This window comes from Ostrea edulis, chromosome 1, assembly GCF_947568905.1.
Source record: "Ostrea edulis chromosome 1, xbOstEdul1.1, whole genome shotgun sequence".
In the NCBI taxonomy this organism is placed as follows: domain Eukaryota; kingdom Metazoa; phylum Mollusca; class Bivalvia; order Ostreida; family Ostreidae; genus Ostrea; species Ostrea edulis.
The window spans coordinates 46,441,829-46,460,053 of record NC_079164.1 but is presented as its reverse complement, the minus strand read 5'-3'; the positions used below and the strand labels follow the sequence as shown (position 1 = coordinate 46,460,053).

Below are 18,225 nucleotides of genomic sequence, written 5' to 3'. Positions count from 1 at the left end.
TCTATTCTCGTTCCCGTGTGAAACCAAACTTTTTTTTAGATTAAGCAAAAAGGATTGTCACACATTAAAAATATTTGTTGTTACTATGGCGATGTCTATTGGGGAGCAATCTGACTAAAGTACAGATATATAATATAGGTCTCTACTTTAGTCAGATTGATTGGGGAGAATTTCAGATTCTGCTTTTGAAGCGTCACTATACATGATTTGATTGATATACATGTAGTACATGAAAATATCAACAAAATGTTTCCAAAAAAAAGAAAGAAATATTTTACAAATAAGAGAGAAAATAAAGGGGGATACAACTACGTGCCGGTTATGGTACATGTAAGAAGATAACAAACACATACAATAATTTGCAGAAATATGTTTTCTCAATATCAGCAAAAAGTAAATGGTACATGTTATATATGAATCAAAGGGGGGAATTATCACCTTTCTACCTGCAAAACATCGTCGGCTTTTGAAGCGTGGCCAATCTAGGCCAATAACGTCCAATGTTCTTTGTTGTCTTTTCGGGATTCACAAGTATAAATACCGTACCTTTGCATGTACATTCATATGAGGGAGAGACAGAAAGAGAGAAAGAGAGAGAGAGAGAGAGAGAGAGAGAGAGAGTCCTATCTCGATGTACGATAAGATGTCAACTGACAGAAGGAAAGAAAATTGATCACTGAGTATGATTGGTTGATTGTATCCTGTTTAACATCTCGACTCTCATATGGAGACGTCATCAAGAGCGATGAATATGGAGCGCCAAATTAACATAAACTCAAATAATTGAAGATATCTTCAATTATTTGAAGATATCATCAATTCAATTATTGCTCTCTTTAATTGAATTAATGCGCGCATTAAATCAATTATTGCTCTCATCAAATGAATTAATGCGCGCTTCAATTCAATTATTGCTCTCATCAATTCAATTGATGCGCGCTTCAATTCAAATAATGAGAGCAATAATAGATTTGATGCGCGCATTGATTCAATTATTGCTCTCTTCAATTCAATTGATGCGCGCATTAATTCAAATAATGAGAGCAATAATAGATTTGATGCGTGCATTAATTCAATTATTGCTCTCTTCAATTCATTTGATGAGAGCATCAATTTAGTAGAAATATTGCTCGCAATAATTAATTTAGAGCTCGGTATAAATAATTTGATGATCTCTTTAATTCAATTGAAGATATCTTTAAATCATTTACAATGCTTTTGTATAAGGAATTAATGCGCGCATCAATTCTTTTAAAGATAGCAACAATTCAATTAAAGATATCATTAATTCAATTGTGGATATGCTGAATTGAAGATATCTTTAATTATATAGCTGCTCTCTCTAAAAGAATTATTGCTCTCTTCAAATGAATTAAAGATATCATTAATTCAATTGAAGAGAGCAATAATGGAAATAATGCGCGCATTAAATCAATTATTGCTCTCATCAAATGAATTAATGCGCTCATTATATCAGTTATTGCTCTCTTCAATTGAATTGTAGCGCGCATCAATTCAATTGTTGATATCATTAATTCATTTGAAGAGATCATTAATTCAATTAAAGCGCGCATCAATTCATCTGAAGAATTAATGATATCATCAATTCAATTAATGCGCGCAATAATTCAGAATTGAAGATATCATTAATTACTTGAAGAGATCTTTAATCAAATTGTTGCGCGCATCAAATGAATTGATGATATCTTCAAATAATTGAAGATATCTTCAATTATTTGAGTTTATGTTAATTTGGCGCTCCATAGATGAAGGGCCTTTCCTCGACGCTTACGGCCATTGAGCATTGAGGACACCTACTGTGACATGGGACATCCGTTTTTAAGGTCATATCCGAGAACCCGTGATTCACACCTGGTGCCGATCGTTTGGCGAGGGAACTGTCACTACCTGTTTTTAACAGGTACATGTATGTCGCGGCCGGGATCCGAATCTTTTACCATTTATTCGTAAAATAAGATATCTCTTTAAGTAAGAGAGATATCTCTTTTGGTTAAAGAGATATCTCTGTAAGTTAGAGAGATATCTTTTTACGCTTGGGAGATATCTCTTTAACCAAAAGAGATATCTATTTTGTTTAAGGAGATATCTCTTTACGCTTGGGAGATATATCTTTCTCTTTGAGAGATATCTCTTAAAGCTAAAGAGATATCTCTCAAAGAGAAATATATCTAGCATAAAGAGATATCTCTCTATCAATGTAAAAAGAGATATCTCTTTAAGTTAGAGAGATATCTTTTTAAATTTTCAAAAAGAGATATCTCTTTAACATAAAGAGATATCTCTTTAGATTTTTCTATAGCAAGCCCTTTTACTATTTATTTGTAAAATAAGATATCTCTTTGAATAAGAGAGATATCTCTTTTGGTTAAAGAGATATCTTTGTAAGTTAGAGAGATATCTTTTTACGCTTGGGAGATATCTTTTTAAACAAAAGATATATATCTCTATTGTTTAAAGAGATATCTCTTTACTCTTGGGAGATATCTCTTTACGCTTGAGAGATATTTCTTTACGCTTGGGAGATATCTCTTTCTCTTTGAGAGATATCTCTCAAAGCCAAAGAGATATCTCTCAAAGTGAGAGAGATATCTCTCTAGCATAAAGAGATATCTCTCTATCAATGTAAAAAGAAGTATCTCTTTAAGTTAGAGAGATATCTCTTTAAATTTTCAAAAAGAGATATCTCTTTAACCTAAAGAGATATCTCTTTAGATTTTTCCACCGGTGATCATAATTCTCCCTGTTGCAGTGTCATTGAAATGATGTAACCCTGTTTTTTAACCAAGCAAAATACTTCTAGTGTACAAATGGCGGGAAAGGTGGAAGAGGTGGTTGGGGTAACATTATCAAGTTGCCGAGAGGCGAAATCTAGTCTAGCACGCATATTTCATCAATTTATTGTGTTTGTTTTTTGCTACCTGTATACATTTCACATGCGGTAAATGCAAAATATTCGCTCGGTCCCGATCGCAGCCATCAGGGTGTTGCTAAAACGCGGAACGGAAAACGGAACGGAACGAAATTTAAGAATGAGAATGATTAGTGTCGATAAGATAACGGTAAAAATCGGGGGGGGGGGGGGGGGGGGGGGTTCATTTTGATTAAAATCAACAATTTGGGAATTGTTTACAAGCGATCAAACAACTTTATCTTAAAAGTTTACATCATAAATTGATTAAGCGAATTTAGTTAAACTTTATAGTATAAGAATTTACAAAGCATTTTACAAGAATTTTGAAATTTCGGCATTGACAGAGGTGTTAGCGAGCAGTGACACCTATGGGTAGAAAATACTTCCTTCCCCGTGGCAAAACGTCATTAACGCGCATGTACATGTATTTACACATAATATTTACCGTGTATGTGTGTACTTACAACGGGGTGTGATATATATAAAACAATAATAATTCATTATCTTATTTAGTCAACAAATTAAACATCTTGTGTTTGATTTATTATTTTTTAACTAACAGGAGACTTAGTAACCACAGCATTCCAATCCTAAATAGGGAGGACTTCTGGTAGTTAATTTCTAAACTAAATACTTGTATAGCTTAACATTTGGATTAATTCAATTCCATTCAAGCATAAATTCTGTATTAGCTTTTTAGTTATTTCATATATTATGAAATAAATACGTTAATTCCTGTTACTATTGATCGTAAACTTCACCCTAGTTACCATCGGTTTTGTTTCAATCTTTCTTTCGCGCTGTATCTCTTCAGTTTCAACACTAATCCGCAGGATATCGGTAAATGTACGAACTTTCACATAGATTCATCCCAAATCAGGTAAAACTTTTTTCGACACCGGACTCGTGCGCTTTAAAATTTGATGTGATACATAAATATATATTGCACCAGGTGTAGAACTAAATTCAAATTCAAATTTGTTATCTTAAACATATGTAGTTCGATTAAAAGCACGTTCGATTTAAAAAAGCTATGCTTGGGGAAAATTGTTCAAAAAATTATTTTATCTTTTACAATGTTGTTTTCGGGGGAGGGGGGTGTACATTTTATTCATTGGAGATGGGCTCTTAAAATTGTTTCTTACGATACCAGCCAGAATAATGTAATAGGATTTGAAAGGGGGTTCAATTATAATTGAAGTCTTTTTCAGCATGTTATCTTATTTATTTTTTCTTCATTTGTGAGACAACGTACCATCAAAATCGTGTGTGTGTGTGTGGGGGGGGGGGGGGGGCAAAGCCAGATGATACCAACAGGCGCTTGCTTGATATTTTTAATTAAAAAAAATTACTATGCAATTTATTAAGCAAGGGCCTGTTGGTACATTCATCCACAAAATACACCGTGTAAAAATACATAATAATGCATTAGTATGAGCTCGAGGTATCAATATGAAATGATGAATTCTGAGGATGACTTCCTGCTCTCTCTGTAATTTCTGCATCCCTTGTTCATAATAAGCCTTTTGATTTTGCAAAATGCTGAACTCTTCATAACATTATTGCATAATATATTTTCGTTTTCCGTTCCGCGTTTTAGCAACACCCCAGCCAATCATGGTACGATTTGCTTTGGCGGGCTTCCGTTTTAGGGAGAATTCCTTAAGTATTCAAACTAATAAAATATTGGAAAGAGATGTCTCTTTCTCTTTGAGAGATATCTCTTTTTCAACGATTAAAGAGATATCTCTTATACATGTACTTTGAGAGATAACTCTCTAGGAATCTTAGAGATATATCTCTTTAAGTGAAGGAGATATCTCTTAAAGTAAAAGAGATATCTTTCAGAGTAAAAGAAATATCTCTTTGAGTGAAAGAGATATCTCTCTAATTGAAAGAGATATCTATTAAAGTATAAGATATATCTCTCTAAGTGTAAGAGATACATGTATCTCTAAAAGTAAAAGATATATCTCTAAATGAAAGAGATAACTCTCTAAGTGAAAGAGATGTCTCTTTTTTTAGAGAGAAATCTCTTAAGACTTAGAGATATCTCTCATTTTAAAGAGATATCTCTTAAAATAAGAGATATCTCTTTAATTTAAAGAGATATCATATTTTTCGAATAAATAGTAAAAGGGCTTGTCATATTCAACACTAATCCGCAGGATATCGGTAAATGTACGAACTTTCACATAGATTCATCCCAAATCAGGCAAAACTTTTTTCTTCACCGGACTCGTTCGCTTTAAAATTTGATTTGATACATAAATGTATATTGTACCAGGTGTAGAACTAAATTCAAATTCAGTTATCTTAAACATATGTAGTTCGATTAAAAGCACGTTCGATTTAAAACGGCACTGTTTAGGGAAAATTGTTCAAACAATTATTTTATCTTTTACAATGTTGTTTTCGGGGGAGGGGGCGTACCTTTTATTCATTGGATGGGCTCATAAAATCTTTTTTTACCATACCAGCCAGAATAAAGTAATAAATTATAATTCAAGTCTTTTTCAGTATGTTACCTTATTTATTTTTATAGGAGCTTGCTTAATATTTTTATTAAAACTTACTATATGCAAAATATTAAGCAAACGCCTGTTGGTACATTCATCCGCAAAACACACCGAGTAAAAATACATGATAATGCTTTAGTATGAGGTATCAATATGAAATGGTGGATTCTGAGGATGAATTCCTGTTCTCTCTGTAATTTCTGCATTCCTTGTTCAAAATCAGCCTTTTGATTTTGCAAAATATTGACCTCCTCATGACATTATTGCATAATATATTTTCCGTTTTCCGTTCCGTTCTCCGTTCTATTTTCCGTTCCGCGTTTTAGCAACACCCCAACCATCATGGTAAGATTTGCTTTGGCGGACTTCCGTTTTAGGGAGGAGTACTTAAGTATTCAAACTAATAAAAATATTGGAAAGAGATGCCTCTTTCTCTTTGAGAGATATCTCTTTTTCAACGATTAAAGATATATCTCTTATACTTTGAGAGATATCTCTCTAGGAATTCTTAGAGAGATATCACTTTAAGTGAAGGATATATCTCTCAAAGTAAAAGAGATATCTCTCAAAGTAAAAGAGATATCTCTTTAAGTGAAAGAGAAATCTCTCTAAGTGAAAGAGATATCTCTTAAATTATAAGAGATATCTCTTTAAGTGTAAGAGATATCTCTCAAAGTATAAGAGATATCTCTCTAAGTGAAAGAGATATTTCTCTAGGTGAAAGAGATATCACTCTAAATGAAAGAGATATCTCTCTAAGTAAAAGAGATATCTTTTAATTAGAGAGATATCTCTTAAGATTAAGAGATATCTCTCATTTTAAAGAGATATCTCTGTAAAATAAGAGATGTCTCTTTAATTTAAAGAGATATCTTATTTTTCGAATAAATAGTAAAAGGGCTTGCCATAGTACCCCGGCCTTCCGCGTGCGGTGCTAAGTGTTAACTTAAAAGCATTCATGAATTTCAACTATTTTAAAAAAAATTGTATTGACAATATAGTGGAAACTAACAAGAGTGACATCTGTGTTCATATTTGAATTCATTATTAGAAATAAAAAAATATATATATTAGTTTGGATTTGGACATAAAAATAGTCAATGCAAAGCACTAAAAGTCTTTCAAATTGCAGAAAACTCTAAAACTTAGTATAAAAATATATTTTCGATATTGAGATATACAGGCACGTAGCATCAGGTTTTTTTTTAAGTAGGGGAGGGTTCAGCCGGAGTTCACTTTTCATTTGCATTAAAATTCTTGACAAGCAAGTAGGTGCTTCTGTCCAAATCTCAATATCTTATAAATCGTAGTCCTGAAGGGGGGGGGGGGGGGGGGGGGGCAAAGATTAGTTCACTACACGTATTCTTCAATTCAGTACTTCCCGTGGGGATCCGGGTTAGAATAAGTCCTCAGTACCCCCTTTTTTATAAAATCATAATGGGGCGGTCCTTTGGATGACACTGCAAAAACCGAAGTCTTGTATCACAGCAGGCGTGGCACGATATAGATCCCTCCCTGTTCAAAGTCAGCATTTACCAGCAATGTTGACGTCTCCATTTGAGTGAAATATTCTCGAGAGGGATGTTAAACAATATATATGTAATCAATCAATCAATTCAGCACTTCAAACATCAACTGCCTTTCACTACTACTTTAGAAATATAATGGGGGATAACAAATCAATCGACCTTTGCATGTAGAAAATATGGGATTTGTGAGTTAAAATAACGGAAAAAGTAAATTGTAAAAAGGGGACAGACCAGGCCCCCTGTCCACTACAACCCCCTGTTTCAACGTGTCTGGTATAACATTTACACATAAAGATTTCTTCAGTAGAATACAAAATTTATCTGAGCACCATGTTTTAATTTTAGATGTTTCCTTCTTTGTAAATGTAATTAATAATTATCCACATTAATGAACTTTCATATTGAATTCCTATAAAATCAGAGAGCAAAAATAATAGGGAAACCTGTACCTGTATTTTGTTGTCTTTTCGTGGGTGTTTTTTTTTTTCGAGGCGAAAAGTCGTTAATTATCTTTTTGTCGTCTACTGACCTCGAAATAACGAAAAGACGACAAATTATAGAATGACACAAATCAGCCATCATACCTAACCCAATTTCATTTTAAAAACAAGATGTGTTTGTGAAACACAAATGCCCCCGATAATGTCTAATTCCAAAGATGGCCAATGTTATAAAGACAAATATCTTGGTACCAGTAGAAAGATATTGTCACAAAAAATGCTTATAAATGTGCAATATGAAAGCTCTAATACTTATCATTTCAAAGTTATGACCAATGTCATATTTTTAAAAAGTAGGTCAAATTCCAAGGTCAAGGATCTAACATTTTGGAACCACGGAAAGGTCTTGTCACAAGGAATATGCATATGAAATATCAAAGCTCTGGCGCTTACTGTTCAAAAGTTATTAGCAAGGTTAAAGTTTTCAAAAAGTAGGTCAAACTCCTAGATCAAGAGTAAAAAATATTGGTACCCATGGAAAGGTCTTGTCACAAGGAATACTCACGTAAAATACCAAAGCTCTAGCACTTACTGTTCAAAAGTTATTAGCAAGGTTAAAGTTTCAGACAGAATTACAGAATGACAGACAGGACAAAAACAATACACCCCCGATCTTCGATCTCGGGGGCTAAATAATTCTGGAAACACACCGTCTGGATTTGAGCGCGCCATTTTGCATCTGTATCAATCTCGATCACTTGATGTTTGCATATAGCATAATGCTGTAACTACATAGCGTAAAGTATCGACATAATGTAATGATATCGATGTATCGACATAACGTAATGATGTAACCACACAACGTAAAGAAGTATCGACATGACGTAATGATGTAACCACAAAACATAAAGCTGTAACCACATAACGTAAAGTATAGTAGTATTAACAAAACACGATGCAACCACATAACACAATGATGTTACCATATAACATAATAAAGAGATAGCGACATTTAAGACATGGACAGCACTTTTGAGCTGTTCATGGTCAGTATGAACGGATTTGGATTTGGGGCAAATTCTGTGAATCGCGCTAGCTATGACTATGAACAGATTATGAACTAGCGACTGAGAGAGCGTAATGATTTGAAAAAATACAATACGTGTTACAAAGATCTCGCAAGTCACACCTCGGATTAAGATTGTGAACTTACGTGGATTATCATCCCAATCTTGCAGTCTCCTAGCTCCAAAATGCAGTGCACCGTGCATATATATGTTGATAAAAGGCAGGGTGAGACGAAGTATGACGCCATGTCTATGTCGTGTCTGAGCTATATTTGCATGATTGCCATCTAAGATCTGAGCATGTTTTGAAACTTCTATTAGGTAAAGGATTATCGAGTTACCATGTCCTTCAGGTTTCTTGGGCGTCTGAAGGATGTTCCTTGAAAACATCTATTTGTACTTCGAGGGTATCTAAAGTATCGTATAGACTGATAATTGTTTTATCATATGATGGAGTATTTTAAAACATCGAAACTGGAAACCCTGATAAATAATGGCTCGACTATTGAGAATTTGACCTATTAGAAACAATGAATTAGTTTATCAATTATCTATTTTAATCAATTATATTCTACATTTGTAAAATAGATAAATGTATCATCATACATAAAACTAAACAACTTTAAAAAATTCAGATAACTTTTAAAGATGTCACATAGAAAAAAAAAATCATTTTCAATTTCATGCCTGCAAAGTTATATGCTTCAACCTCCCATCAACATCAACAATAAAGATGTATCCTACATTATGAACAGATTGTAGAGGATAATAACATTGAATCTTACACGGAGCACAGTTTTCAAACGAGTAGAAGGCAGAGTCTCAAGAATAATAAAGACATAGATTATTTGCTAGCGAGAAGCTTTAACTGATGCCTTACATGACTTCTATCGTTGGTGTTATCAAGGATTTACAAATATTAGTTACTAGAAATAAATCTTGTGCATTGAGGAAAGTTTCGTCGAGTCTATAGTGAACTGCAAGAGTCTTTCACTCGACCAGTGTTCACTGTCTGCACTTTCCCCCTCCCATAAATATCTGTTCTGTAATGAAAGAAACTCGAGTACAAGGAAAAAACACAAACTGGTAAAGTGTGTAACAAAACCAGTATAAGAAGCCATAAAAAAATCCTGCAAAGAATAAAAGTGACTATGACACAATAAGTGAAGTTTGAGATACCGATTTGGTTGCTGAAGAGGCGATGTTTTATCCAATCTGCAGAAAAACCTACAAACCAAAACACATCGGACCGATGACCGAAACAAGTCGGAAACTAAATGATGATATAAGTCTTAAACATCAAGGAAAGGCGTTTTACTTTATCCGAATACATGAAGATGAATATCGTGCAGAATTACGTGGTTGAGAGTACATGTAGGACAAAGCTTAGAGTGAGATAGTTGTTATTTATCCCGTCTCATATAATAGTGATCATAAAACTTGGAACCTAAAATCAAAATTAGAAAGAAAATTTGGTAGCAAAATCAAATTTTAGAAAACTCCAAAAGGCGAACTTATATGTTCTGTGTATGTTGCTACTGAACTAGCAATTGAATTGAGTTTGCATTTACATTAACCCTTTCAGCCAAACGACAAGTCAAAGAATCTGCTATGGTAATCAGAAGTCATATTTTCGACTGCCACAAAACTGCCAAATAACCTACCATGGACACCCCTTTATCATCTCTGAATATAGAAAATAATAATCTTTGAAATCTTACTACATTTCTTTCTCAAGTCGTATCAAACAACCCATCTTCTCTTTTTCATCGGGACATATATGCTTCAGGTATGAATTGCAAATGGATATTTACCTAAGCACCTCACTCTTGAAATGACTGTTTACCATCTGATCAGAAATACCAAGTTAATAACACATGTTAGGTCTGACACTGTAGTCTAAGTTACTCACAGACGCTAGAGCTTGAAATTGCTATTTGCAATGTGATTACAAATTCTGAATTAATACTGCCTGCAAGCATACATGTAAATAACTTAATAATAATATTTAAACAATTTTTCAAAACCAAAATACATGTTTGCAAATGTCCATATTGTGGTTATAAGATTCTCGAAGTTATAACAATTTTTTAACGATACTTTAAATGACAAATTTCATGTTTTGCCCCAAAACTTAAAAAGATCTCCATGCATTAATGTCAAACAATCTAATTAACAATTAAAAGAGTAGCATACTTTCAAAAAATAATTATTTTAAAGGTCTATATTATCTCTATAGGATGTGAAAGGTGCAATCTCAACCAGAGATGACGCTATTGAATAACAACCTTTCTTGAATTTACAACTCACAAATTTGTTCTCATATCGAAAATGTAATTATTTCACACGCGATAATGACTATGATCAATTACAACTTCATAAACTTGGCATTTTGATATTGTTTTCTATTTTGATTTACATTTATTTTTAAAAATCCACTGTATTCCGCGACAGTTATATGACTAAATAGTTCGGGTTTTATGATTTTTTTTATCGTGAAAGTATGAAATGTAAAAATTCATATGCATTTTCAAACGAATTGTGTCATGGATCAAAATTAAAGTGTGCAGCAAGTTTATTTTGAACATATTTTATTGATCAAATCAAAATTATTGGGAACAAGTTCTAAAAACCTACAAGTCCCTCTCCTAAAATATTACAATATGTCATGCAAGATGATAATTAACAGGTAAAATGTACAATGATTAAACGAATCTACAAGTTTCTTCTATAAATTTATGAACAGCTGAAAATTAAAATATTAATATTAGTTTGCAAAGGCAAATCAACATCACCGCATAATAACAATATTTTGTATCAATATTGACCAAGTCAAGCATGAAAAGGCGATTAAAAAGATTATTTCAAGCTCCAGAGTAATTTTTACAACCGAAAATGAGATTATATACATTTTCGTTAAAATGTCCACATGTACAAAACGGAGAATTTGTAATATTTCGTATATAAAGATCATAATTAAGTATACAGTTGTGTCTTAGCTTTGTATGAATACTGTTAATGTTGATGTATGGCAACAGGTTAGTGTACAAAGTATAGGATCACGAAGTGGGATCTGATTTATACATGTTCCTTCAATCGCAGTTTTGTATTTTTCAATTATCTATTCATACACTGTACTTTAACAACCAAAATGGTTTTTACCGTCTTATACCCGGAAATATACCTGAAATGGAAAAGAAATGTGGTCCGTACCGTGGGACATAATCTTCTAACAATCTAAAATTCAGTGTTTTTTCATGTATAGTTCATACAGCTATTGGAAGTAATGCCTCTAATTCTGTTCCCTTGTGAAAACCAATGCTTTCTTATAAAGGTTAAATTAAAGAGCATAAGTGTACATAACTCGTATTCCTAATCACGATGCTTTAATGTAGACTCACTCAGTGATTTGCTTATTTCCAGTATGGCTGTAATGGTTACATGTCCATAATAGATTACTTCAATACATGTAACATAACACATCTAAAACACAAAAACCAGCTAAAACATGACACATGATGAATTAGGTTTTATCATTTTTGTAGTGAATAAGAAAGAAGAATATATGGGGTGGAATGATAGCTTTATCGACGAAGTTTCATCTATTAGCAATGCTCATTTTTCAATCAATCCTTTGTCGATTCGATATATCCCAGTGAGTTCTTTTGAGTCTTTCACATCTTCTTCATACTTGGATATTTTATCAAATAATGCATGTAGATTTGACGGCAAACTAACAACTCAACCTCAAGAAAAAACGGATGACGTCAACTTCTCCATCGCCAACATCCCTATTTCTGTTGACATATCCCATCATCACCAGCATATAGTATTTATATCTCTCAACTGAATCGATATGTGAGAATACGTTCTGCGTATTATCCGTTTTTAAATCGATGCAGGCTATTTTGAAATAAGTTGATGTTACAGGGGTTTCATCAGTGTAGTTTACAATGCAAGCTATCACTGGGTGGAATGCTCTCTGGCGTGTTTCATCCCAGCTGTTAGGCCGTTCTTTACATACCAATTTTGACTACAGATTACTCCGTTTACTTAGTTTGCTATAAGATATAAGGTCATAGGTGTGCATGGCTCATGGCGGGTGTAATAGAAGATTCTTAATCATCTGAGGCACCTGATCGCACCTCTGGTTTGAACAGTGGTCTGTGTTTGCCCTTCTCATATTTTCGTATTCTTTGTAGGGTTTTTGAAATTGATCACTGTTCGTTATTTTTACTTCTTCCTCCATACCAACAGTTTTATTATAAAGTTCATAAATCATGTTACAGAACACCTTGAAAAATGAAAACTATTTCACTTATGTAAAAATGTAAACAAGCCATGAATGAAATGTCAGCTAAAGAATTTAAATGCCATTAACAGATACTAGTACAACAACATTCAGTGTCAATAAAATGTTTATATCTTTTTAAATTTCATTAGGAGCGATTTGATTCGCCGTTGCAAATAAGTACACTATTTATCTTTTTAATTACGTATATCCTCTTGGAATATCGATGCTGATTGGTGAAATGATGGCTATTATGTTATACACAATTTTCCTATATAAGAACCCTACCTCAAGAAGTGGATATAATACGACTTGGGTAGCGCATCTCAAGAAAAAAATCAAGAAAGATGAAGGTAAGAAAATTAGCTCCTAGATCTTGATTAGATGAAAAAATTGTTATAGGGTAAGCTAAGTATAAATTAAGATTATACTTATAATATGATAATAAGAAAATAAATAAAAATAACTACCACTTGTACTTAAAATTTCATGTTAAATTACATCATTTTGAGCAAAGAATTAATGGGTTTTTTTTACATGAATTTCATTTGGTTTCTTTAAAAGAATATTTTACGTCTGAGTCAAATTTTTTTCTAATGAGGTAGACACATCACCCGCTATAAAGATGAAGTGCATGAGTTTCGAATTGTATATGATGCTTACGACCGTAGTAGCAATGGTTCTTTATTCTGTCAATGCCCTTTTCCGTTTTTCATTTCATATCGAAAATGACATTTATTTGTAAGGTCAGGTGTTTGGCGAGAACAGTTATTACCTAATCGCCTTAAGTTCGACGCTGCGCAGAGGTGGAGAATCGAACGCAGGCCTCTAGGTTGCCTAGTGAATGCCCTGGCCACTAGGCAGCCGCAAATGGTACATTGAACACAAACTAATGGTTGACCACTACAGTAAATCGCCGCGATATGGGTTTGATAAAGTTCACCGATCAGATATCACATCGAATAATCAAGATGAAATCGCTCGGTAAAATGAACACTGTAGTAATTGGTTAAGGATGTGCAGGGACTTGGAGCTGTGACTTATGCATATTGTAGTTTTTTTTCTGGACAGGCGGTTCGAATATCAAGTCTAAGATAAGATTATAGGTACCTCTTACTAATGTTTCTACTGCATTCTACTGCACATCTGCAATTCATTTGTGCTGTAAGTTTCGAGTCATTCTAAGTTCATACCAATAAAAGCTAAATATCATCGATGATTGATGAAACTAATTGATCTCGTATCTACAATTAGGATGCTGTGTGTTGTTGGATTTTAGTGGATCATGTATTGTGAATAATTGATGAGAATCTGCATGAGACATTTCGTTGAAAGAACCCAACCGCGTTTACAACTAACGCTTTCTTTATTTCTTATTCAAGCAGTTGAGATATTATATATATAGACTAATATCCATCTACGTAAGAATTTTACTGAAATCGAATCAGAATATTACATAAAAAGTAATATACATTGGTTTCATATTTACAGAATTTCATATCTGTTGTGTTGTTGGTATGCTTTGTGTCTGCTTTTGGTCAAGAGTCTTGCATTTCTGATCCACCAAGAGAGCAAGCCATTGACGGCGAAACAACGGTACAATCGTCTGATATTCAGTAAGTAATCTATATACATATGTAGGACAGCTTCTTGAAAAGTAATTATTCAGGTTAAATTAAATATTGTGCAATTTTGCTTTTTATCGAGTACTGTGTCGTTTAGAGCTGATAAGTTTATCTTAATTGTCCGTATACTCCGTGGGATATTCCTATTCTATATCTTACTATTTTGTTTATTGATGTTTTCATGTAAGAAATATATGGAATTCCTTAAACAAACAAGTATCATTTTACTACGAATTCAGGGGAGCGATCAAAAAGGCCTTGTCAGAAGACGCCGAAGTTAATGTGGCAGTGAATGCACTAATCGCGGAGAGGGCGCTGAAGTCGCCGGAAAAGTGAGTACAAGTTCTCCGTAGAGAACCACAACTAATTAATCACAATATAAAAGCTCCGTGTATTTCATCAAATTTTACCAATATGTGTGACTGTAATACATGATATAGATATATCTTTATATGATTAATAGGAAACCTGCGTTCCATTATATCGACACATGCCCCAAGAGACTAACGTACATTACTAGTGTTAAGGTACACATTGGATTGGGAGACTTCCAGAAATGTCATGTTGTCTTTCCTTCCTTACAAAGAGTGAGATCCGCTGTCTGCCTTACAAGGTAATCATTATTCTACCCCATTTCCATGTGGTAAAAGAATACAAGATTCATTCAAGTCTAAAATATCACAAAAGATTAATTGCATTTTTGCAAGTTTACAAAATAAAACTATCAAAGTTTGCATGCCTTTTTGTAGGTCGTGTTACGGGGCTTTCGCCCATAACAGCCGATGTGTCCGTACCGGATGGACCAGACTCCAGTTCTGGGTGTGGTGTCCTAAATGTGGATTTAAACTGATCGCCAGGTGGTACCCACAGTGTTGTTCGTGCTACCAGTGGAAATCTTGTCTTCAAGAGGCAAACGAAGAAATACGGCAATAGGCGAAGTTTGTACGAACTCTTGAATTACATGTTGATTTTTTTTAAAACAATGATTCAATGTATTTTCAAAGTAAATGTGCTTCTTGATTATTGTGCTAATAATCTTTTGACTGATAAAAGCTTAGAATTTTGTGAATAAAAAGGGGTTGGTTTTTTTTTTGGTTTTTTTTTTACTGTTCTTGATGTCTTTATGTTTACCTGTATTATTTGGATGTCTTGCTGAATATGGGAAGGAGTTCTCGTGTACTTTAATCAAATTCAAAATATTGCATTGTTTCTTTTAGAAATAAATTCATATGTAAATCTGAGCTTTCTTTTATTTTGTCTTTTCTGCTCATTTACGGTGCAATTTGATTCTAAAATGTACTACACGTGTATACTCATTTCGACGATATCTCCAATCTAATTTGCAAAGTAAACCACACATGAGTTCTTAAGACTGTTGAAATAGAAGTTTATTTAACATATCTTCAAACATTAATGATATCATGAACCTGAACGCATTACAAACCGCTAATGAACTTTGAAACAGTCGACGAGTCAGGTAAAAGTAACGTATCTATCACTTATATCCTCAAATAGTTGACACATTTGGCATGCTCCATGTCTTATAATGACCAACAAAGAAATCTTAACTGTGGTGATACATTTGTATAATATATCTTAGCACCCCTGCATTCAGACATGTCATCGAATTTATTGGGACCCTATTTATCAGGTCCTATTGTAGCATACGGTAAACACCTACAGGAATATTTCCGTGGGGATCCGGGATAGAATAGGTCCTTAGTACACCTTGCTTGTTGCAAGAGGCGACTAAATGGGTCGGTCCTTCGGATGAGACCGCAAAAAACAAGATCCAGTGTCACAGCAGGAGTGGCACGATAAAGATATCTCCCTCTTCGAAGGCCGTAAGCGCCGAGCATAGGCCTAAATATTGCAGCCCTTAACCGGCAATGGTGACGTCTCATATGAGTGAAAAATTCTTTAGAGGGACATTAAACAATATACAATCAAACAATAGTCTTGTGCAACCAGACGCTCGGGTGTCTTCGTAAATCTTCGACGAGACCATATTTTCAGACGTAAACAGAAATATCTCAAAAGACAAAATGAAGAGTTCTGGAGTATGCAATTGAAAAATGAACGACAAATGTTTGTGATCTGGGGTTATTACAGATGTTTCCATAAATATATGAGGAATTAGTATAGGCAAAATCAACACTCAGGTATATCATCCCACCTTAATTATGTAAATACCTTTTAAGTTTATCTATCTATCTATGTATATATAAACGCTTTGTTACAAAACTGTTTTTCATGCGAAAAAAAAAATTATTGGTAATTTTCAAAAGAATAAAATGAAGGATATATGTTACCACTAGGATTGATTGATTGATTGTATATTGTTTAACATCCCTATCGAGAATATTTCACTCATATGGAGACGTCACCACTATGGAGCGCCAAATTAACATAAACTCAAATAATTGAAGATATTTGATGCGCCCAACAATTTAATTAAAGATCTCTTCAAATAATTAATGATATCTTCAATTCTCAATTATTGCGCGCATTAATTGAATTGATTAACATTAATTTTTCAGCTGAATTGATGCTCTCTTTAATTGAATTAATGATCTCTTCAAATAAATTAATGATATCAACAATTGAATTGATGCGCGCTACAATTTAATTGAAGAGAGCAATAGATATAATGCGCGCATTAAATCAATTGATGAGAGCAATAATTGATTTAATGCGCGCATTAATTCAATTATTGCTCTCTTCAATTGAATTAATGATATTAATTTTAAGAGAGCAATAATTTTTTAGAGAGAGCAACTATATAATTAAAGATATCTTCAATTCAACATATCCACAATTGAATTAATGATCTATTTGGTTGAATTGTTGCTCTCTTTAATAAAAGAATTGATGTGTGCATTAATCCCTTATACAAAAGCATTATACCGAGCTCTAAATTAATTATTGCGAGCAATATTTTTACGAAATTGATACTCTCATCAATTGAATTAAAGAGAGCAATAATTGAATTAATGCGTGCATTAAATCTATTATTGCTCTCATTAATTCAATTGATGATCTCATCAATTGAATTGAAGAGAGCAATAATTGAATTAAAGCGTGCATTAAATGAATTATTGCTCTCATTAATTCAATTGATGATCTCATCAATTGAATTGAAGAGAGCAATAATTGAATTAAAGCGCGCATTAAATGAATTATTGCTCTCATTAATTCGATTGATGCGCGCATTAATTCAATTGATGAGAGCAATAATTGAATTGAAGCGCGCTTTAAAGAGAGCAATAATTGATGCTATCTTCAAATAATACTTCAATTATTTGATTTTATGTTAATTTGGCACTCCATACACTACTCCCGGTGAAGGGCTGCAAAAGTTAGGCCTATGCTCGGCGCTTACGGCCTTTGAGCAGGGAGGGATCTTTATTGTGCCACCCATGCTGTGACACGGGACCTCGGTTTTTGCGGTCTCATTCGAAGGACCACCCCCATTTAGTCGCCTCTGACGACAAGCAAGTGGTACTGAAAACCTATTCTAACCCGGATGCCCACGGGATGTTATAGGAAACAAATATGATACCATCAATATTAGATGTTTGCAATGTACAAAGCGAAAGTTAATCGTCTTATTCTTTTTAATGATATTCATGATTAAGATAAAAAGCAAAACTGGTCATATAAATTGCTTTTACAAAGAAATATCATACGAGGATTCATGAAAAAAAAATTCTACTTACCATCTGCAAAGTTTGAATACTTACCATGGCCTTTCAAACATGTTCTCATAGACATTTATTGAGCCCGATACAGCATGCTTTAACTACAAATGTATGTTGAAGT

The 18,225-nt window shown here is 33.5% G+C and overlaps 1 protein-coding gene across 1 annotated transcript; it reads left to right on the top strand.

The window, feature by feature from the left end:
• Positions 1-13,068: 13,068 nt before the first annotated feature.
• Positions 13,069-15,644, top strand: LOC125653599 (uncharacterized). Its single transcript, XM_048883170.2, has 5 exons — positions 13,069-13,131; positions 14,270-14,394; positions 14,643-14,735; positions 14,867-15,016; positions 15,153-15,644. The coding sequence occupies exons 1-5, from the start codon at positions 13,126-13,128 to the stop codon at positions 15,334-15,336; spliced, it is 558 nt and encodes a 185-aa protein (XP_048739127.1). The 5' UTR covers positions 13,069-13,125; the 3' UTR covers positions 15,337-15,644.
• Positions 15,645-18,225: the final 2,581 nt, after the last annotated feature.